Source organism: Carassius gibelio, chromosome A24, assembly GCF_023724105.1.
Source record: "Carassius gibelio isolate Cgi1373 ecotype wild population from Czech Republic chromosome A24, carGib1.2-hapl.c, whole genome shotgun sequence".
Taxonomy (NCBI): Eukaryota; Metazoa; Chordata; class Actinopteri; order Cypriniformes; family Cyprinidae; genus Carassius; species Carassius gibelio.
Genome location: NC_068394.1, coordinates 5,886,174 through 5,909,437, shown reverse-complemented (window position 1 = coordinate 5,909,437; position 23,264 = coordinate 5,886,174). Strand labels below are relative to the sequence as shown.

Sequence of the window (23,264 nt, the reverse complement as noted above, 5' to 3'; positions counted from 1 at the left end):
TTCTAACTTTAAAGGAGTCATAGGATGCGATTTTAAAATTTCCTTTCTCTTTGGAGTGTTACAAACTCTTGGTGCATAAAGAAGATCTGTAAAGTTGCAAAGTCTAAAGTCTCAAATCAAAAGAGATATTCTTTATAAAACTTAAGACTCGTCCATACCCCCCTAAAATGGCTCATTCTAACACTTTGTGAAAATGTGCTAAATGCTAAGGAAAAGACATCGCCTTTGCACTGTGGATCGCCGGATGGGCTTTCACCGTGGATGAAGCGGAGTCCAGCCCGGGGTTGTCACATGTGGCTGTCGCAAGCCCAACGGACTTACCGTTCTCAAGCCAGCCTCCGCGGCTCACTGGCCTTCATTGATAAAGCGAAGCTACTTTATTGGCCTTCCAAAAAAGGACAGTTTATAATGGGTTTTATGTTTATGTCTCGTCGCTCCGGCCGGACTGGACATCACAATTTGTTAAGGGGTGTAACATTTCCGTCACACGCTTGAGGTATTCGGTCAATAACAAAGCACTGGATAGCTGGCCAATCAGAGCACACCTCGCTTTCTTGACCGGTGAGTTTGGTAAGGTTTCAGAAGGCGGGACATAAAGAAATAATAATGTACATTATGTGGGAAATAATGTGTTTTTTTGGAACCTTAAATAAACATTTCACTACACCAAATATTTTTTTTTTCTTTTTGCAGCATTATATGACCTTCTTTGATACTTACATAAATTAACTCATTAATGTTAATGTTTTAACTATTTTTAGATTTATTTTGGGGTCCCTTGTCTTTAATCCTTGGTCAAAACTTTATCAAAATATACTAAATTTTGCTTTACCTGGTTCATTGATCAGATGGCAATATTGAACTGAATAATTATGATTTAGGCCTAAATATTTAGATTGTACTCCAACATAGCTCAGATAGATAGATAGATGCATATTGTTTATATATATATAGTGTGTGTATGTATGATTTTGATATTGAACATATCAAAATATCTTATGTTCAACATAAGAAAGCAACTCATACAGGTTTGGAACAACATGAGGGAGAGTTATTGGTGACCGAATTTTTGTTTTTGGGTGAAATATCCCTTAAAGGGGTTTCTAAAAGCGCATTTCCTCTTTGGAGAACATTTTCGACAACTTTTATTCTTAAAAACAATCTCAAAGTCATTAAGTTCAGTTGAAGCTTGAATACTGAGATATATCTGAAGGCTTATAAAACCCATGCTTCCCCCAGCCCATTTTAAACAGACTTTTCGGGATTGAATTTGATCCAAACTATGGCAGATGTGCCTCTGAGCCCATGCCTGTGACTCTGCTCCCTAGTTTCTCTTTTTCTCTCTCTTTCTCTGTTCAAACCGCCATGACCTAGAGAAACACCACAGCGGTATTCTGGTTACACTCTGGTTTAACATGCACTCATGGCTCTGCAATATAAAAAAACACTCAAACACATGACACACAGCCAGGTTCCCATGCTCACTGCCTCACAGATATTTAACTTTCCTTTTGTCTTCTTGTCACACACTTTGCGCCACAAAATCATGAGTAATCCCATGTAGGCTGAGGTGCTAGTCAGCGTGGTTTAGGTTTAGTGGTCTAACCCTATTGATCCTTGCAGTGAGAGGTCTGACAACGAATCCTTGCATTGGTCGATGTGGATACTCACTGTGGCCATGGCCACATAATTACCTGTTCTTTGTACTTCAGAATCATATATTACAGTTGCATATTGTGCATTTGTAAAGATACTATTCAGAATTAAATATTAAATCAAATATATAATAATTACTGTTAATAAACACACACACATACACACACTTATTATTCAATTATGGTTAGTTACAGTTCAAAATAATTAAATAACTGATTTGGTATAGGCCTATATACATGATTTAATTATTTTTAAGTTTACAGTTAATGGAACATAATAGCATAAATAACTGTGAACCGCTTGAGTAATATTTCAGATGAAAGATAAATATGATAGCAATCCTTTACATCCTGCCACAACTGCCTCTGAGAACTCGGCATGGAGCAAAACCACACCACCGCCACCCCCTTATGATACCGAGAGCTGGGCAGTTGCTACAGGTCTTAGCAAAACAGGAAATTTCATGTTTCCTTTGCTACTTTTAGCGACTGCTCTGCGAACTTCTGAGAACCTATATACATGCACTCACGCAAGTGGGGGACTGATATAGCCTGTAATAAAAACCCCATAATATGAAGACCACTCTTTCATCAATATGACAATAGCAAGTGTTACATGATTAGCAGCAGTCAAATACAGTTCTTTTAGAGGCATGTTTGGGAAAGGATTAATTATTTGAAACAAGGACGTGATACCATGTTCAATATTCAGGGTAACCAAATTTAAACGTTTGACAATCTGCAAATTAAAAGAACTCTTGATCCGCCACCATCAATGTCTTGGGTGGTTACAGCTGATTGGACATGTAACCTCACACATTGATATTTGACAGTGGAACTTGTTTTATCAAATAAATTAAATAATATATTTAGAATAAAAAGCCAATAAGTACGAGAAAGAACAAGCTCACTAGTTTGCCAAGGAACACATGTACCAATAAAACGTCTAACCCAGCTGACAGGGAACATTCTCAATGTTATATAAATTTTAGGACTAACAACTCTTAAAGTAATTTTCATGGACCATTCGAATAACTTTTATTAATATTATATATACACACGTTTACATAACATTGAGAGAAAACTTTCTGAGTTCAACATTCTCAGAATGTCCTTGTGATATATGTACTTGAACATTTTCATAATGTTGAGAGGAAATGTTCTTATTTGAACTTGATGTAGGTTCTATGAAACATTTTCGTAACCTTTAAATAATGTTGTAACCACGACAAGAAAACTGGACATTTTTCATTACAAATAGACATTAATAACAATATTTTAAAATAACGTTACCAGTGCACTGTTCAAAAAAAAAAAAATTGCCAAATGGATAAATGCAAATATAAAATATCATGGCTCAAAGTATAATTGCAACTTTTCTTTAAAAGGCACATATCAAACCATCCAGTATCCAAATGCTTTTCATGCATTTTAATGAGGATAAAATTAAATACATTCATGTTTAGAGACCAATATGGCCTAAATCTTTCACATTAATATCATATTTCTCTTCTGTTATGTCCAGTTGTCTGAAAGTAGCAACCTTTGAGAGCATATTTAACATGTTAGCCTCTTCATTCCTTAGTTTTACAATAGCATGCTTCTCAATAAGGAGCCGGCCTCCAGCATCTCTTTTTAATAGCACGAGGCAATATTCTTGGGTTAAAGGTGAGCATGTAAATGACAGATATACCCATGATGGAAACACTGACTGTTACAAAGAGAAGAATGTACCAGACAACAGACTCCTCACTGCTGGAACCACCACAGTGGATGGCGTCCAAAAGCACGACCTTGTGACGCCTGTGGTTTAAGTCCAAACATGTAATCTCTGAGAGATCTACAATACTGATGCCTTTATTCTCCCCGAAGGTCCTGTACCAGTCTAAATGGCAACAGTTGAAGGCATTTCCATTCATATAAACAGTCTGCAGTCTTTCAGCTAACATGCCAGCATGTTGGGACGGGATGGTTGTCAACATGTTATCCCTCAAGTCCAGAAGCTTCAGGTTTAATGCTATTAGAGATTCAGGAAGTTCTGGTAGTGAGTTTCTACTGATGTTTAAACTCTTCAAATGGCCGTATAAAGAGAAGTCAAAGTCTTGAAGACCAGTATTACCAAGTCCCAAGTGCTGCAAAGTGTTAGCGAGACCTTCCAGAGATTCCTGTTTGAGGTTTAGGTCCGGATTGTTCGAAAGTTCGAGATGGGTTAGAGGCGTGCCCTTGAACGCTGAAGATGGGATGTTCTGAATGCTACACCCGGCAAGATAGAGCTGTTTTAGGGAAACGATGTTGGACCACACAACACATCCTGAGGAACGCGGCAAGTAACACACATCCACAGTGTTGTGACTGAGATCTAGTGTCTGAAGTTTTGGTAGACCAGCAAAAATCCTAGTTGGGAGGTTCTGAAGGTCATTTGTACTTAGATTGAGATGTGTAAGATTGTTCAGCTTGTTAATAGAGTGTTTGCTTGCTTTCAACTCGGTTAACCGGTTTCGGCTAACATCCAGTTCATAAAGGGTGACTGGTAGATATTCAGGCGTCAAACTGAAGGACTGTAAACAGTTACTTCTCAGCCTCAGCCAGTAAAGATGTGGCATCTGTTGAATGAATCCCTGAGGGAAGTAGTTCACCTTGTTTTCACTCAGGTCCAGGATCTCTACTGAGGAAAGATCACCGTGAAGGTTCTCATTCCAGAGCTCTACTGTGATGCTGCTTACATTTTGCCCCAAGTTGTAGTACTCAACACTAGTGCTCCAGTTTGAAGACGTATAATTTGATAAGTGTTGGTAAAAACTAACTCGATTATTGGACAACAGCAAAGTTCTTATTCTGTTTTTTGTTGGAAGGAATGGAAAGAACAGCAAATGGTTGTCAGACAGATCCAACGTCTCCAGCTGAAAGGTTTCAGTCAAATTTTGATTGGTTATGAACCATTCGATGGAATTGTGGCTGGCGTTTAGAACCAGCAGTTGGGTCATTTCAAAGTTGACCAAACATGGCAAGCAGTTGAAGGCCAGATTCAGCCTTTGGAGCTTTTTCATATGATCAAATGCTCCATCGATCTCAAACAACAAGTTTCTCTCAACGTTCAGCTCCCGGAGCTGATGAAGGTTTCTGAACGTTGACTCATCCAGCCTCAGTATGGCATTCCGGGACAAGTATAGAGACTCAAGCGAGGACAGATTCTGTACCAGCAGACACACCATGTCCTCCGAGAGGCCATTACCTGAAAGATCAAGGGTCTTTAGTTGGGACAGAGAGCTTAAGGACTCGGCCACTTGCTTGTGTCCATGGTAAAGCTCGTTGTTGGCTAAATTGAGGTCTTCTAAAAGAGGCAACTCAGAGAACACACGCTCTTCCACCCCCGTTATCTGATTGTTCGCACAGCTGAACGTCCGTAGAAGAGGATACCGGGAGAGACAACCATCTTGAAGATTTAACAGAAGGTTATTGTCTAAAAAGATCTCCTCAATTTGATGTGGTAAATGATCTGGTATGGCAGAGAGCTGATAGCTGTTGCACCGAGCCGTGCTTCGTATCTTCAGACATGGAAAGAGAAGGAAAGACTAAGTTAGATTCTTCTTCCACACAATGGAAAAAAATTTCCACTAAAGGTCATTTGACCCAATTGTATATTTTCACTTGCTAATCCCATGGAGAACATTAAAAATAGACAAACAAGCAAATTTAGTGGTTTTTCTGATTAGACTTCATATTAGTCTATACATGTAAAAAATATTTGGTCACGCAACCAAAAAAGGTCCTTCATGTGGTAACAACTATTTTTTGCCCCTCAAGTAAAAATGTATTTAACTTGAATACATCAGGTTACACCACAAGTAATAGCTTGTTAATGTAACAACTGTAACATCATACTTTAAGATGTAACATTTTGAATACATTTTCTATTTGAAAACCACCATGTAATACGCTTAAGGAATATGCTTATTTCCCTCCCAGAGAACAGTGCTCATCTAAACGTATTTGTAGTCGACCCATTTCTCACATACCAGCCTGCAGGGGAAGGTCTGCGGATGTCCTGAGGCTGAAAGCAGGACCACCAGTAGTGGCACCACTGCATGACAGAGCACGATGGACAAGTGATCAAACACCGGCATCTTAACATGATCACTGCAATGAAGTAATAAAACATGAGCACAATTATATTATTAGATATAAAAAATATATCATTAGAAAAGTACATATACTTTTTTATGTATGCTTTATGTAAATTCTCTATCAGTGTCCATGTAGAGGTGTATTTACAGAAGTATTTTTGAAGTTCCTAAAATATTATTTTGTGAATCCGCTTGAAATTACACATTGTTGTCGCACTTGACACTGACACAGAAACTGTAATATGAACTGCATCTCAAATCTTTTAGACACTAAAATTCTTTTCTTTAAAGACACTTCTTCATTTTCAATTTATACAGTATATCATAACAGAAAATGATTTGACACCCAGCGGTCTATGTGTGGCAGGGACAGAGGAAATGTGTGGCTGCAGCTAACATTAATCTACTCCAGCCAACTGTGATACAGGTTATAAATCAGATTGACAAAATGCACACATTTTGTCACAGCCATTAATCAATATACACTAGCCCTTAAAACATGTGGACATTTAGATCAAACTTAAAAATGTATTAATGTCACTACATCCCGAAAAAAGAAAAGAGCACTTATTCAAAATAAAGTCACTTCAAGTTTTACTGAAGACAAAAAACTTTTAATAATTGTAATAATAATAATAATAATAATAGTAATGATATTTAATAATTTTTAAAGTTAGATATAAAAACAGTGTATACAGCACATAACAGTTCACTCTTAAAAATCTAAAAGGTCATCATTTGAGAGATCTAAAAAATGTGTTTATTGGTGCAAGTTGGTTAGACATTTTGTTAGACATTTTATGTATTTTTTTTTTTTTTTGACCCTTTCACTGTGACCTACGAATCCATATACTTTTAGGTCCACTGTATCGATCAAAGGTAAGAAACAATATCCTGCAAACAGTTAAAAGAGCTAAATCACATCAAAAACGGACAATATTGCGCCTTTGAGTAAGATAAGGCAGGTGACTATCCCTGTAATGAGTGTACTGAAAGTCCTACTGAATCAAAGATAAAGCAAAAGACAGTGCCATAAAACATTCACCCTGGCCGTTTCACATTTACAAACAGTCTCACTTTGGTATACCGTGCACACTTACCCCAGTGGCCAGGATCGCGCCCTCCGCTCCTCTGTGAAGTTCACAGAAGACCATTACATCGGTTTGCGGGGAGGTTCTGTTGGCTTGGTCTCTCCGGAGATGCAAAGTGCTTGACATCTGCATCTCTGCAATGTCTTTAGTAATTGCGGAAGCAAGCAAGCAACGGAAACGCAGTCACATGAAGGCAGCCAAGATCATACATTTCACGCACACACATACACTCGCGCACGCACGCACGCGCCTGCAGGGTCAGAAATATGCACGTTAAATATGCAAAAATCGACCACTTCCCACAACAGCAAAAGTATTTCAGTTTCAGTAGACTAACGGAGCAGGAGAATAAGCATTAAGGACGTTTAATGGTGCTTTCATAAAAAAAAAAAAAAAAAAAAAAAAAACATGAGGAAAAATATTTACGTAATAACCGTCGTGCGTTGAGGTGCAAAAAGCACCTGTAAAAGTGTATGTTGCACAAACATTTCGACCTTATTTCTGTCTTGTTCAGTAGACCACAAACCTACTAAGTGAACACACCCAAAGCACCCACTACTGGTTTCACTCATCAGATACTACTCAAGAGGAAACCACCAAGAGCTCACACCCTTCCTGCTAGAAAGATGCAGGCCCATCACTTCTGCTCGTTGAAACCGTCACATTCTTCTCAAAACAAGCCGTGCTGAAGCGAAAACGCGGGAAAACGTTCGCGCGTGCCACACTGCTTCGTTTACAAACAGGTCGAGAAGGGTCTGTCTGCCATCCGCCTAAAAGCGATCCCGTTTTTATGCACGCGCAGTTATTTCCACGTCAGTAATGTATCTCACCGCAACCCATTTTAATTTCCCTGCAGTAGCCTACATTGCAAAGAAAGGGGAAATTATACGTACGGATTATATAGTATTGCATATTCAGTCAATAATAAGAATTAGGTAGTTTAAGGCTTCTCAGTGCAGTCAAGTGTGACCTGTTTTAAGGCGCTGCATGTACTAAAACCTCCTGGTTCCACATAAATGAGACATCTGAAGTGCTAAAAAAATCAAATAAATAAGCACATTTGTGCTTGCTCGTGCAAGACTTGTGTGTGGTTCCCATGCCATGGCTAGTGGCTGCCAGGCAATTTTAGTGCGTTGCTATGCAGTTACTAGGCTATTGCTAGCACAGACACATCTATTTGACTTTAGATTTGCTTATCTACAATACCTCTATACGCCGTTTCCCATCAGATGTCGTTTGTGAGATGTTTATGATTCAGAATGCATGTAAAACTGTTTGTACCCAGCAGATGCTTTCCAGTTGAAGTGATCTTTAACAGAAGTACTTATGCTATCTGGGTTGTAGCGTGTTGCTGTTCCCCTGTGTTGGGTCATTTTAGTGTGTTGCTATGCAGTTGTTAAGGTGTTATAAGCTTCTGTATGTGTCTATGCATTAGCTAGGGTGTTTTTAGCTCGGGGTGTCCCAAACTCCGTCCTAGAGGGAATATGTCCTGCAAAGTTTAGCTCCAACTTGCTTCCGCACAACTCCCTATGAAAATTTGTATTATTTATATGAAATTTCTAGTATGCCTGGTGGCCAACGTCGGTTCTGGAGATCCACAGTCCTGCAGAGTTTTGCTCTAACCTTGATAAAAGTCACCTACCTGCTGATTTTTAGTAACGCTTAGACCTTGGTTAGCTCGTTCAGGTGTGTTTGATTAGGGTAGGAGCTAAAGTCTGCAGGACAGTCCCCTTGTCCAAATACACACACTTGCGGTCTTAGCCACTTGAGAGCGTGTGGGTGCGACAGGAAGTAACTGTGCAAATGCCAAAGCACATTGCCCATAACACAATAAATCCACAATACCGCTCCGTATCGGTATTCGAAGTGTATCATGCATCATGTTGTGGAAATAAATCGTTAGACTTTTTACCGAGATCTTGCGAGAGGTAACGGAAACCTTTTCAATGTAGTTTATATTAAATTTTATTAATAAATAGATATCAGCTACATATAATTCGGTTGTAAAACAAAGAGCTGCACGTTTTATTGGTGCAAATGATTACGCAAGTGATGATAATTATTTTGTAAAACATTTGCAACTGCTTTATATCATTTAATTAGAAGCACCACACAATTTAATTGTGTGATCTGTTATGGGGACTACTGAACAGACATTTAGAAGTTGACATTAAAATGCAAAGTATTGAAAAATAAAAATAAAGCTCTGTAAACACTTGCATTTTTAAAACTCTATAAGTGCGTCCTATCAGGTAATGAAAAGTACACACACTTCATGCTCACTTCAACACTTGGACCAAATATATGAAATACGTCATGCAAGTAGTCAAGTGGTCAAGTGCAAAGACTGCAAGTGCGAGTATTTGGACAAGGGGTGTGGCTCTCCAGGATTTGCGCACCCCTAGTAAGACCTTGATTGGTTGGTTCAGGTGTTTTCAATTGGGGTTGGACCAAAACTCTGCAGGACAGCCCGGAGGTCCTTCAGGAGAAGGATCTGACACCAGGTTCTAGAGGTTAGTAAAGCCACAAGTCTCTATGAAAACAGTTCTAATATTTTGGACCTCAAGGCCCCCACATTGTCCACAACAATATTTGAAGGGCGAATGATTTGTCCAGTTATTCATGATTTACTGGATACAAATTTTTAACTCACAATTTATCCACCTGATGACAATTTTTACAATTTGGCCTGACTAGGAAAATGTATATTCAGTTACAGTTACAAGATTTTTTTTAAATTTACATTGATTTTCCAGGTCTATCAAGCTTGACTTTATAATTATACTACAATATATATTCAGATTTTCCAAGACCGTGAAAAAAAAACATAATAAGTTGTTAAGTAGGAGAATTTAAATGCGAAAAAACATGTCTTATTTTAAATAATTTTAAGTAACCTAAATGAAGGAATCGTCATTTCCTGCTATTTTAGATAAACTGCAGCGCAGAATGAACACTTAAAGAAAAAGGCTGATGTGTCTGTCAACTCAAGGTGAAGGATGCCACCATGTGGTGAAACAAGAACAACTATGGGCTTTTCATGAATTCCTAGATACCAGTATGATAGACTATTACATCAACAGATTGAATTAATCCATATTAAGGGCAATGACAGAACAGGCTGATATACGTTCACAGTCCGGAACTATTTAGAGTTTATTTGTAATCTCCATAACCTCAGTTATAGCAAAGATAGACCTCAATAAATAAATACTATATACTTCTACAGTTACGATGTACAGTAACAAATGGAATAATGACATACTACCTTTGCCTGTCTTTAAAAATAAAAATGTTCTTGTGTGTGAAAACTTGAGCCATCCTTGTACAGATACAGTATCTTCTCATTCCACATGTTGTGTTAAAAAATGGTTGTAATGAATCAGAAAACTTTTTCTCTTCTAATTTGGCTTAACAATTCATAAAATAGAAAAGCTGCTCCCTGTGCAATTTCATAAATTAGATTAAAACCAGGTTCAAAAAATGTCCCAGGTCTTCAAAAAAGGATTAAAAGCAAATAGATGTTCAACTGAAATCCGCAGATGTGTGTTGGACATCCTCATCATCAGCAAGCCTGCAACCAAACCAACCATTTCCCCATTTTTTTTTACTAGTCTTATGTAAGTCAAACAGCAGTTGTCGTGATGCTCTCCGGTTCTAATACTTATCCATCCAGGGGTCTTCCCAGATACACCATAGTCACTTCAGTGTTCCCATAGACGGCTGACACAGCGGGAAACAGGCATGTTTTGGGGAGCCCACGGAACGCCACTCCAAGGAACTCAAAACCTCGTTCAAAGGCTAGTGTCTTATCATCCATGTCTAGGATTACACGTATTCTCTCCCCGATCTGGAAAATAAATACAAGCATATTGGAGATGCATCTTTTTTAAGGAAACTTCATCATTTACGCTCCCTCCTGTTGTTCCAAACTTGTATGCTAGTATTATTCCCATCAAAAGGAGGTGAGAAAAGGAGATGCAAAGATGTGTGAGAGATCCTCATTCATTTTGTGTATGGCCAGTTCGTCTCTGTAACCATTTATAAAGTTATTAGGATTATTATGGTTTTAAAAGTTGTGAAGTTTATTCTAATCTTTATAGGCTTTAATCTAAGTCTTCAGCAGCAATACAATACCTTTGTACAAACAACAATTTGAAATTTTAGATTAGAGCTTTGCCAGAGATTCTCAGCGAATAATTAATTTTTACTGTAGGCCAGTTCCTCACGTACAGTTAAAAAGCAGTTTTGAAAGACATAGAATATAGTGCATGTGTCATTACGTCTGCTTTTATGTTGTTGTTTTTTTCTTCCATTTTTGGAGCTTGACATTTTCAGATAACTCCTTTTCAAGGAAAATATAACAGCAAAAATAACAGGTTTAGAAAATGAGAGGGAGAAAATAATGACAGAATTCTTAGATCTCTGACATAATTTACCCAACGTGATCTCATTCCATTCAGTTTGCTTTCTTCTTTGAAACACAATGATGTTCATAGAATGTTTCAGCTGTTTTAGCCCTTATCGCGATGAAAATAATACAAAAAGGACATAAAGGTAGCGTTAAACTCATTCATATGACTTTGCTGGTATATTTTAAGTTACCGTATTTTTCGGACTATAAGTCGCACCTGAGTATAAGTCGCATCAGTCCAAAAATACGTCATGATGAGGAAAAAAACATATATAAGTCGCACTGGACTATAAGTCGCATTTATTTAGCACCAAGAGAAAACATTACCGTCTCCAGCCGCGAGAGGGCGCTCTATGTCTTCAGTGTAGACTACAGGAGCACTGAGCAGCATAGAGCGCCCTCTCGCGGCTGGAGACGGTAATGTTTTCTATTGGTTCATTTCTCTTGGTTAATTTCTCTCGGTTCATGTCAAATTAATTTTGATAAATAAGTCGCAGGACCAGCCAAACTATGAAAAAAGTTATAGTCTGGAAAATACGGTACTTTAAATAATAAACAATTGTAAGAAGTTTTCAATTCAAATAAAATCAAAACATCGATACTTCATGGATTTTGTAAAGAAATGTGTCATTGAGCATCAGAGTCTGATAGCTTTGACTGCTGAGTGTCCAGAATTTCACACATAGTCTTTCAAGTTATTTAAGTGTATCATCAAGGTATCTAAAATGCACCTTTTCTTTTTGGAACTTTCAGTATGAACAATTAAACTATTTATACTACAAAATGGCATACAATAGTGTATAAATACGCATATTGGGCTGCACCTTACAACTATTTCAAACATGGTGACAAACCTAAAACATTCTCTTTTGTGTTTTACAGAAAAAATGACATGAGGGCGAGTAAATGATGACAGAATTTTTAGGTTAACTATCCTTTGGAATGACACATTTGTACATACATACATACATATATACATATACATACATACATACATATATATATATATATACATATACATATATATATATATATATATATATATATATATATATATATATATATATATATATATATATATATATGAAGTAGATTCTCGCGCTGTACTACCTGGTATTTTGGTGCGTTGTTGCACTGGGGGAAGTTGCCGTTGACCTCTCCATTGTGAAGCAGGTTATTGTCAACTAGATTCCATCCCCAGCTCTGGTCATCGCTGCCTAGAAGCGCCACATAGCCCTGGCATTGCATGGGAGCCCTCTTGGTTGCGATGCCGATCACCGCCACCGTCCCAAGAGGACCTTCCCACCAGACCTCCCAGGCATGCCGGCCCTCCGTGAAGCCAATCTTCCCACGGGCACCATCGGTGCTTTGGGCGATGGGGTTGCGGTGCAGAGTAAACCCGTTTTTCTTGATATATACATTTCTAGAGCAGTCATGGGAGCTCAGAGCGTGCTGGAAGGACTTCAGCTGATGACAGAAGAACATTAAAGTTACTCTTATAAACTTATGTCCAATCAAATTTGATCTAGAATGAGATGGTAATTCTATGATACCACACTCTCTATATACTGAAGTGTAACAATACACTCAGCTCAGGATTCCATACGATACACAATACTGGGGTTATTTTAAACAAAATTTAAAACTGAAATTCAATTCTGATACATTGACAATTTTCAGTAACTTCCTTTTTTTTTGTTAAATACAACTCATTAAAAAACTGATGACATGCAAGGTAGCCGAATAAATTAATAAAAACTGAATGCACTCATACTCATGAACACACATGACATATGTTCAAAAAAGCATGGTAATACCATGGTTTATTTATTAGATTGTTTAATGCAATATCTGCATCATTTGTAGTGTCAAGAACAGGGTAAAATAACTTAACAATAGGTAAATAAATTATTTAACAAATTCAGCAGTACCATGATGCACATAACACCAAATGTCCAAGAAAACACGGTAATACCATGGCACTTTTTGTAAGTATGGTTTGAAATCTTTACAGTCAATACAGGATTTTAATAATTCAGTCATTTATATGGGAAATTACTAATTTTCTGCAGCTTTGCGTCCAAAAATTGCAGGCAAGCTACTGATGTTACTGTATTTGGTCCAATATTTACAATTGACGTCATACATTGGAGACCATTAACACTCTTCTGGTCACCTACTAACATAACTGTATTCAAAAATACGATTAATAAGCTTAAATGTGTTATGTTTATTATTCGAAACATAAAAGCACACAATACCACAGTTGTGTACGCGGTGAGCAAAATCTAGTCTATTTAATAAAAAATAAAATGTTAAAAATGCACATCGGCACGATGCATGATTGTAAGCACTGCAATGTAAATTATATTAATTAAACTGACATGATGTTAACATTTATTTTTTAACAATCTTACTTTTGCTTTGTATGAAGGCAGGTTGCAGAGAATATCGGAGCGCAGCGCTTCTTCACTGAGCAAGCGGGCGCACAGACTCCGCCACACCTCGCTGTTTTCATCCGCCAGACAGTTGTACCAGTGCCAGCAAACGAGCGAGCAGTTCATGAGATCCGCCAGCTCAAGATAGGAGAAGATATGCTCGAGAACTCTGCTGAGTAACCGACCCGCCATGCCTGACACACAGCCTAATAATGCGGCAGAACCGGCGCCCGACGAGGAGGAGCAGCAGCCCGCGGCGGCAGCGCCCAGCCCCGCAGACTGCGTCCCTACCACGACCCCTGCGCCAGACATGTCAAACTCCTCCGCTGAATGCAACCGATATTACAACCGATATTACAACCGGGCAGCCGGATCGCACGGCGGGTCAGAACCCCTCCGCGGTCCAGCGAAGTGCGTTCAGCTGACCCATCTCCCGGTGTTATTGCTGTTGCGGCCAAATGGATCAAAATCTGAGCTATGTGACTGTTGTAAAGGTCCTGGACGGCGTGCAGCCAACAAATCCGAGATGGTGTATTTACGAAAATATATCGTTCAATTAAAGATCTTTATAAATTAATTATAATTATCCACATACCGTATTTAACACGTTGTAAAGCTGTAAACGTGTTACTCTTTCTGTTTCTGTTTCACATTAATGATGATTCGTGAAGGAATCATTCTTTCATGAATCGGATCAGTGAATTGATTGAACTCGTCCACAAAACCGGTCTGAATGATTCATTCGCATTGGTGCGAGCGCTTCTAGAGTCTCAACTAACTCGTTGAATTGACTCTTTTGAACCCGTTCGACTCGTAGTGATGACGGATGAGTGAACCATTTAGAGTGAACCTCGGATTTGACCAATAGATCCGAGGGTAAGTTAAAGGTAAACCAAAAAAAAAAAAAAAAGAGAAAAACGTTAGCAGATTTTTTTCAAATAAAATTTCCTGTGAAAATGATTGAAAGACGTTAAATGAGACTGCTCTGACTATGACGTTATGTTAAAATTAATACAATAATAGTAATAAAAAATGTTCTTTGAAAAGAGGTGCTTAAAAGAACTGATTCGTGGAAATTAGTCTACAGTTCATAGTTCATAGTATACACTTCTTTAAGGACCTTGCAATTTACTTGATTACGTACGCAAGGGAGGGGGAAATGCGACGTTACAGAAAAGACCACTAGAGAGCGCCGTTTATTACATGATTCTATAAGTAAAATAAACACAAGTACACTATTATCAAAATATTTATAATATAAATTACACATTTTTTACACATAATATAATTCAAATTATTATTAAATATTTAAAGTGTGCATTCTTTTTTTTAAACTAACTCTAGCCATTGCTGATTATTGCTTATTTAATGTTTAACTCATGTAAACTTAATAAAGTTCATTATTTTATTAATAGAAAAAGGAGAAAAAATATCACATTCATGGTTTATGTAATACATGCCTTCAGTCTGTTTCTAAGAAAAAATAGCAGCTGGGGTTTGCAATTATCCTAAATTACCTATTATTAATTTTTAACTATATTATTAAACCCTCGGAGTCATATAGTGGCTTGAAATGGCAAGGACTAATGATGTAGATAAGATTTCCTGAAGTTCTCTGATGTTGTATAGCAGTGATCCTCAAATCTGGCTTGTGAGATCCACTGTTCTGCAGAGTTTAGCTCCAACCCTAATCAAACAAACCTACATGTGATTTTCTAATGATCCTGAAGACATTGATTAGCAAGCCCATGTGTGTTTGATTAGGGTTATAGAGCTAAACTCACTGTTCACTGTTGTATAGAATATGTTGTTTTTTCCCACATTGGTTATGCAACAGTCTGTTTTCTGCATGATTCATTGCTGTTGTCTGAATGCTGTCTGGCCTGATGGATCATTAGCTCTGAAGGAGAAAGGTAGTGAATGCTAATATTTTCCTGAGTGGAAGATATATCATTCGGAATGGCTCAGCATTGCTCTGCCACATACTTTGAATTAGCTGGCATCTAAGGGATTTAATGGGTTTATTTATGCATAAATGTTTATATACTGTAAAGTTCATGTTTTCATGTTCTGTGGTTGTTGGGCCGGATTGACTGGTTGACTGGATATGATGTGTGCTGCTTTATGTAAACCACCACCACAATATGCTGGGGGGGAATGACAATATTAGAGTTACATTATTTACTATAAATAAGGGAGCATATATGATTATTGCCAGGGAAAACCACTAAAACTTTCTCCTGCATTGCTGCTGCTTCTTCTTCTTCTTTTCTTTTTTATGACTGTTAACTAAAACCATAAAAAAATTCATTCTTGAAATAGTATAATTATTTACAGAAATAATAATAATAAAAAAGTGGTTTTATACTAAAATAAATCTAAATAAAAAGTAAATTAAACAACAACTAAAACCTAATAAAGCTGAATAGACATTGTGAGTGTGTGTGTGTTTACAAAATTACAAAAATTCATTTATACACGTACACACACAAACACACACAAAGTTTTAAAGCTTAAACCTTGCTTTGTGTCCGCTGTATTCTAATATGTAGTTGCATCTTTGAACATAACACTAAAAGCAGCCACTAGATGGCTCAAATCCCTTTCAAAATCAGCTTTCCTTTCAAAATCTAATCTCGAGCAGCTATTTTAAGTTCCCTAATGATTCGTGATATGAACATTAAATTCAGAAAAAAATCATTTTAAGGCATTATTTTATATATATATATTGAAATAATAGATGCCGTGTATATCAATACATCATCCATAGCGCACTTACACCTGTTGTTAGTGGGTGGAGACGGAGGCCCCGCCTCTCTTCCTATCGGGACCAATCAGGAGTTGGATTGCCGCTAGAGGGTGGGGCGAAGCCGAGCGGAATTTGAAGTTCAGTTTAGACAGCATTATCTCAGTTTACGGGACAGAAACGGTAGAGCAGACCTGGGAATTTAACGGTATTTCGGAAATATTGTGGTTTCGCGTGTATATGCATCTCTGTGCAATGATAGAGATATGCTCCTCAAGTGAGTATGCGTTTTGAAATTAGATATTTGATATATAACTGAATTGCTTAGCTGGTGGGATTTGATTAACGTAAATAGTTAACGTCAGGTTTGAAGAACTGCTGAATTGCTTCACTGCGTATTTTTAATAGAAACAGCATCACAGATAAAGTTCCATAAATGTACAAATTTTGAGTTAGTTTCTGGTAAGTTTATAAGCCTTTCCTCCTCTAACATTTATTACAAGTCTTCATAAGAAATGTGTTGTTTGGGAGTGGATTTAATATGTCATTTGACATTGCGTTCAGTCCATGTCAGAATTTACTCGTTTGTGGTCATTATTTCACTTTATTGAAGTTAAGGTAGACTGTGGGATGTACATTTGAGTGGTTGTTCAGTTGGAGGCACTTGAGGGGTGAATCTCGGATTGTGATGGTGTTGATTTGTCATTCTATATGTTGCCAAAGCTTTGGATCTGCCAACACACAAAAAAAATTGACCATAGAAGTAAAATCATATTCTTTAAAAATAATTAAATTCATAATTCTAAAAGATAAATGAATTGTTTCTGATTTGAAATTCTCGAATAGTGACCTGTGTGGAAATGACATAAAGCAACTAATGTAAAAATCTTACTGTATTTCTGATCTTTAAATGGTCATTCTGCTCCTCTGTTACTTTTTATTTGCATCACACCCCAGTATAAACTTTTTTTTTTTTGGTTTTTTTTTTTTGTTGAGTAATTCAGTTCTCTAAAATAATTAGTGTGATGGTAATGACATTAATGTAAAGCTGTTCACATAAACACCAATTATACAGGATTATGATGTTAGGGTAAAATGCAAAGTAGAATATTCTTCCTCTTATTATTATTATTTTTTCATAATTTTTTTATTTTAAGAATTAAAATGTCTGGGTAAATGTTATAGTAACTTTCTGTGGAGTTTTAACTATATACGATTAGGAATGCTTTTGATATTGGACTTTGCTTGGCTGATCTTGTGGTTTGGTGGAAAAAATACATTTGGTATTCTAACTTGTTCTTACTAACCTTGTTTTTATCTTTCTTTTCTTATGAATTACAGCATGGAACAACTTTATTTACAATCCACAGTGTGAGTTCTTTCAGAAATCCCAAACAAAGACAAAGTGAGATGTTACTTCATCTTCAGTCTGCGAGGTTAGTTTGGTTTCCTCAAAGCATTTTATCTTGAGCAAAAGTAAATATACTAGGGCTGTTTTTACCTGCATTTTTAAGGTATGAAAGGAGTCCTTTATAAATAACACAAGTCTTATATATGAAACAATACAGTCCGGTGGAGACATTATAGAGTTTTCTGCATGCTTGAAGTGAAATTAAAACTTTTCCAAGATTTTCTAAGCCTTCCAAAATTTTGCCTTTGAAATTCCTGGTGTGCTTATAACTAATATCCCCATCTCAAAGTATATCTGACTATATCACTTTAAGTCTTTTGGAATCTTTCTTTATTTGAGATGTAAATCACCACTGAGGCTCAGTGAAGGCTAAACCAATTTAGTGTGTAAGACATCCCAATAAGAGCACAGCTTAAATTTCCCCTGTGTGTATGTGCGGTAAAATACAGCAAATAGAAGTGTTCTTGTCTTTAAACATTAGAGGTTTAACCATACGTTGACTCCATTGTGCACACAGTTCTAACTGTCAGTGGTGAGGAAACTCTTGGAATCTGAGAGTCTCCGGGGGAACGTTGCACTGGGATCCATTCAAACTGGCTGCGACTGGGATGTTTGCTGCCGGGATGCTGCAGCAAAGCAGTGGAGGACTGAACAAGCGTTCGCTGGGAATGGCACGGCTTCCCAACTCCCACTTTTTCCCCCTTTCTTCGGGCTCAGGGTCATGGGGTCTGGGCCGATCTGCGAAGAGCAGCTCTCTGAGCTCTGTCAGCTCGGCGTCGGACAGCATGGACATGGCAGGTGCCGATCCTGATTGCATTATGCAGCTGGTCAATGATGTGCGGAGGTTTGCAGATGCGCTGCTCCACCTCAAGGAAGCTTTTAACACCAAAGGTAAGAGTGAGACCTCACAGGGTTGGTGAAAAGAGCTCGTTGTTGTCAGAGTTTCAGCCTGTTGTGGGTCAACGTTAGCCTTGGATTCACGGTCACTAACCTTTCTTTATCTTTTTTGGATAATGGCAAGGGAAAGTTTATTTGCCATCAACACTGTGAGTTCATTCAACAATGCCAGCAATGTCAAACAAAGATTAAGTCATAGTCGGAAATTACCTCTGTCTTTAGAAAGGTTTAGATAGGGTAGTCGTTTATGATTTGCATTTTATTTGGAGCAAAGAATACATTTTTGTGTTATATAATCCAGATGTAATATATATATAGGCCTATTGTAATTCCTATGTATTTATAGATGTTATAAAACATAACATCTTCATAAACATAACATAATAAATAAAAAATGTCCTTCTTTTAAAAATAAAATAAAGACATTTAAGATATACAGACAAACACACACATATATATATATATATGTGTGCTGTCAAATTGATTAATCGCAATTAATCACATCCAAAATAAAGGTTTGGTTTACATAATACATGTGTACTGCGTACATACTGTATTTAATGGTGTCACCAAATTGAATTATATAAAAAAAGGTGTCTGTTTTCAAACAGGTTTCCTAGTCACTCCCCCATCAGCAAATTTGCCAGACAAACAGATAAACCCACCCCCAAACTTGAGCCAGTGTTTCTGTGGTGTGACCAGAAAATTTTCATTTAATTTTAGCATGTTTATAATATATATACTGTAAACATTGTGGCGGAATCAATAATGGCTAGCAAAGTATTAAAATGGCTAATTGGTTGTGAAATAAATTTGAAAATCATAACATCCTTGATTGCGGGAGTATTTCATCAAATAACACTCTATTTGATTATTAATAAGCTTTTCCTCTGTACTCCGTTATCTTAGTGAAGTGTTTTAAAACAGCAATACATTTTGTTTTTCTGATAGAGGAGTGCATGAAGATTAATGGGCAGTTCCCAGGGCAGTACCGTTTGGGTCTGTTTGGATCGGATCCAGTGCGCTAATCCTTGCCTTTGCTTGAGAGTTCCTTAATAAGGAGGGGATGGAGGGGTGGCTGTGTGTGTATGTGATGGGGGGTGTTTCCAGCCTCCCATTGTGTCTCTGCCATGTTGTCCAGGGTCTGTAGGAATCTCTGCTTTTGTTCGGCGGGGTGATGGAGGGTCCTTGACCCCAGCTGGGTAGGAGAGTTACTCTGAGAGCTGCCAGTGTGTGACCGGTGCTTTTGGCCTCCGGGTCTCTCCTTCCCGCAGCTTTGGGCCTTGAACAGGTCTGAGCGGGGGTGTTGCTCTCCCAATCACTGAAGACTTACAAACTATGTGTCAGTCTTACATTGTTGTCATAGTTCTAAAAGTGTGGCGCTTTACAAATCCGTCTCGGTCGTGGAATCTTTCCGTAGAGTGACCTTATTAAAGATCTGAAAAAGACCACTGCCAGAACAGTTGCACTTTTAGGGATAAAAGGTTAACGGTTAAACACATGTGTAGCATTTCTGAAAAGATCCCTTTGTGTGTTTGCCTCGGTGGCACATATTGGCAGGAATTATTTAAATAGGCTTAGTAACACACTAACGTATGACTCATGGTATAGCGCTTTTGCTGTAATCGGCTGATATTCAGCTAAATGCAGGAAAGGAGACTAATTGGACAGGAAGTTGAATTTGAGAGAGTGCTGAGAACTCAAGAGCCTCTTTTCCGAGGAAAAGTTTTAAAGTGCAAACGAACAGTAAATCACTACATTTACTTCGTTGAGTTCCGTAAAAGTTTGTGTCGTCACTGAAATGCTGTTGTCAGTATGAATTCATTAAATCCATTTAGGGCTGAGCATATGGTTTTGTTTTAGTTTTTCTCAGTATTTTTTCTGATTTTGTCCAATAAATATATGAGTATGTTTATATTTGTATAATATAATATCAATTATTATATTTTATTATATATTTTCAGCCTTTTGACAAAAAAATAAAATAAAATAAAAAAATATAACATTTATTTAAATATCTAAATACATTTAGATATTTATTTGTAAATTATATAAACTATAGTTATAATTTTAATATTTAAATGTGTGTATATTTTCCAGTCATTTAACAAATAAATATATTAATATTTAAATTGATATTTATACATGATATTAAACAATATATTATATATAAATGTATATTATGCACATTTGTTCAGCTCTTTTGACAAATAGATACATTAACATTTAAGTGTATATGAATATTTAAAGCAATAATACATTTTAATGTCACGTAGATGGCTTAAAAAGTGATGATGCTAAAAAAAGTGTTTTGCAAAGATTCATTAAATCATATAATTCAAAAAGAAACCAACACGGCCTTCAGAAAACTTAATTGCCAAATGTAATGTGCATTAAAATACAACAATGTTGGTTCGTGTTATATTAAATATACTAATAAAATAATTTTGAATATATCATAAATTAAATTTTTGTATATATTTAAAATCTCTTCTTTCATGTATAAAAGCAACACATATCTGCACAAACCATAATTTGTTCCACAGCCACTGATTTATTCCCAAATTGAACATGAGGCACTTTGTTCAGATGTCCATTTAAATGAAGAAATATTCTAAGTTTCCAGTCACAATTGGCTCTTGAGCCTTGTTTACAGTGGTGTTCATAGGAAATGAGCATTATGTGGCCGGTATCTGGGTGATTAGTGTTTTGCATCAGTGCACATCTTCAAAGTGGTAATTGTTAGTAGTGAACTGGGTGGGGCTGAAGCGGAGCATAATAGAGCTTGTTGGGAATCAGTTGCTCTGGTGTGATTGAAAGTGATTAAGATCCTTTCAGTTTATGGCTGCATTGTCTCTGCAATGCGTAGCTGCAGAAAGACACCCCTGGTTTTTCCAAAGCCTTCAGAGCCTTTATTACAGTGCAGTATTTCGGCCTATTACAAAACTGCTGCTTTGCATGCGCTGATGTGATGGCGATTTCCTTCGTCTCTCCTCCTTAGCTTTATTCTTTGAGCAAACTGCCAGCTTCTGGCAATGAGTTGACTTTCCCATGCAAGAATAGCAAGAACCCTGAGATCCTTCCTTGGGGAGTAGTGGTCTGCTATAGTAGGAATTCATTTTTATATATTTTTTTCTATCTGAAGTCAAGCATGTCACCTTAAATGGCAATTATTGAACATCAGCTCTCATAGACAGTGCAGTTAAGAGGCCGAGTCTGGCCACTATATTTCAGCTTTTTATAGTTTTTATGGATTTAAATTCGAGGAACATCTTGATGGCTTGTTTTCACATCGTTCCCGGTTATGAGGTCTAGACAGCATCCATAAAGATGTCTTCACAAAGAGTGGGATTTTTGAATATCTTGAAAGGTCGTGACCTTGCCAGGGGGCCGCACATGATGGACATGTTGGTAATTGGATTGGATCATTCTGGGGTCTGCGCTGGCCTGGGACATAACTGGCAGTTTGGGCTCTGAACTCGGAGGTCAGTATTGAAGTATGTACTGTGGTAATGTGGGGGGTAGAGAGCTACTTAACTTTTTATATATTTTATATATGTATTTTTGTAATAATTTTTTTATCTTTTGACACATTCAATAGTTTAAAATGTTATTATTATTATTTAAATATATATATATATATCAGTACTCATCAGTATCAGACAAACTTTTTATTTTGCATGAACCGTACAGACCTTAAAAAGATCACTACATAGCATTGCAGAGGACCCCCGACATACTTAAGTATCTTTTATAGTGCTCAATGGTATTTTACATATTATTTGTGTCAAAAACACTAACTTTAACACATTAAAGCATGCAGATGGCCTTTACAGAGCGTCCATTGTTGCAATGACCTCTTGTCTTACATTTTGAGACCCGTGTCTTTGATTTGCTGAGCTGGTCAGGTGTTGCTTTTTGTCCCATGGGTGACTTATTCAAGCAGCAGGATGGTTGGCATGTGTCAGCTATTTTGGAAATGAGAAACAAGATTGCCTGTAATGAATACTGGCCCTATTCACTGAGGGAAATAAAGTGTGTAAGGTTCACTGCTCTCTTTATGATGTTTTGGAGACCCTCCATTCAAGCTTGCTCGTTTCTGACGAGAACCACTGCGAGCTTTTTGCCTTTTGGAGAATCATTTGGAAAAGTGCTGTATGAATGCACGGTTTCCAGTGTCATTTCTCTGAGACGCTTGTTTAGATGGTATCACTTCTATTGCAATTATACACAACTTTCCGGCATGCTGAGAAATTGACACAACCACCCTCACATTGACCAGAATCCGCTGCTATTGGCCGACGGGAGGCGAAACCTGTTATTCCGAAGCGCAAAATAGAATCTATGTTTATCAATCCACTAACTGCTTTAGCCGCCCTCAAGTCTATGTGAACGCAAGACTTCTCAGAGCGGAGAGTTGTTTATTAGCAGCTCCCAAGGGACAGTAAATTGTTTCTATTCTCCCCAAGTGCAGGACGGGTAAATAAT

At 37.3% G+C, this 23,264-nt stretch overlaps 3 protein-coding genes across 6 annotated transcripts in view; 1 reads left to right on the top strand and 2 right to left on the bottom strand.

Annotated features, from left to right (window-relative positions):
- Positions 1-2,665: 2,665 nt before the first annotated feature.
- On the bottom strand, positions 2,666-7,474 carry nrros (negative regulator of reactive oxygen species). Its single transcript, XM_052542815.1, has 3 exons — positions 6,880-7,474; positions 5,672-5,792; positions 2,666-5,200 (listed from the first exon to the last, which is right to left on the bottom strand). The coding sequence occupies exons 2-3, from the start codon at positions 5,777-5,779 to the stop codon at positions 3,260-3,262; spliced, it is 2,049 nt and encodes a 682-aa protein (XP_052398775.1). The 5' UTR covers positions 5,780-5,792; positions 6,880-7,474; the 3' UTR covers positions 2,666-3,259.
- Positions 7,475-9,997: 2,523 nt separating this feature from the next.
- On the bottom strand, positions 9,998-14,345 carry LOC127946322 (F-box/SPRY domain-containing protein 1). Its single transcript, XM_052542816.1, has 3 exons — positions 13,702-14,345; positions 12,395-12,751; positions 9,998-10,720 (listed from the first exon to the last, which is right to left on the bottom strand). Exons 1-3 carry the CDS (start codon positions 14,032-14,034, stop codon positions 10,535-10,537), a joined length of 876 nt encoding a protein of 291 aa, XP_052398776.1. The 5' UTR covers positions 14,035-14,345; the 3' UTR covers positions 9,998-10,534.
- Positions 14,346-16,615: 2,270 nt separating this feature from the next.
- Positions 16,616-23,264, top strand: part of LOC127946226 (rho GTPase-activating protein 29) — a 43,303-nt gene continuing 36,654 nt past the window's right edge. For 2 of the 4 annotated variants that reach the window (XM_052542653.1, XM_052542652.1), the window contains exons 1-3: positions 16,624-16,745; positions 17,810-17,904; positions 18,397-18,770. In XM_052542653.1, the coding sequence (XP_052398613.1) occupies positions 18,488-18,770 (283 nt within the window). In that variant the 5' untranslated portion in view covers positions 16,624-16,745; positions 17,810-17,904; positions 18,397-18,487. Of the gene's footprint in view, positions 16,746-17,809; positions 17,905-18,396; positions 18,771-23,264 lie in introns of all 4 variants that reach the window. The other 2 variants (XM_052542655.1, XM_052542654.1) reach the window with 2 other exon arrangements.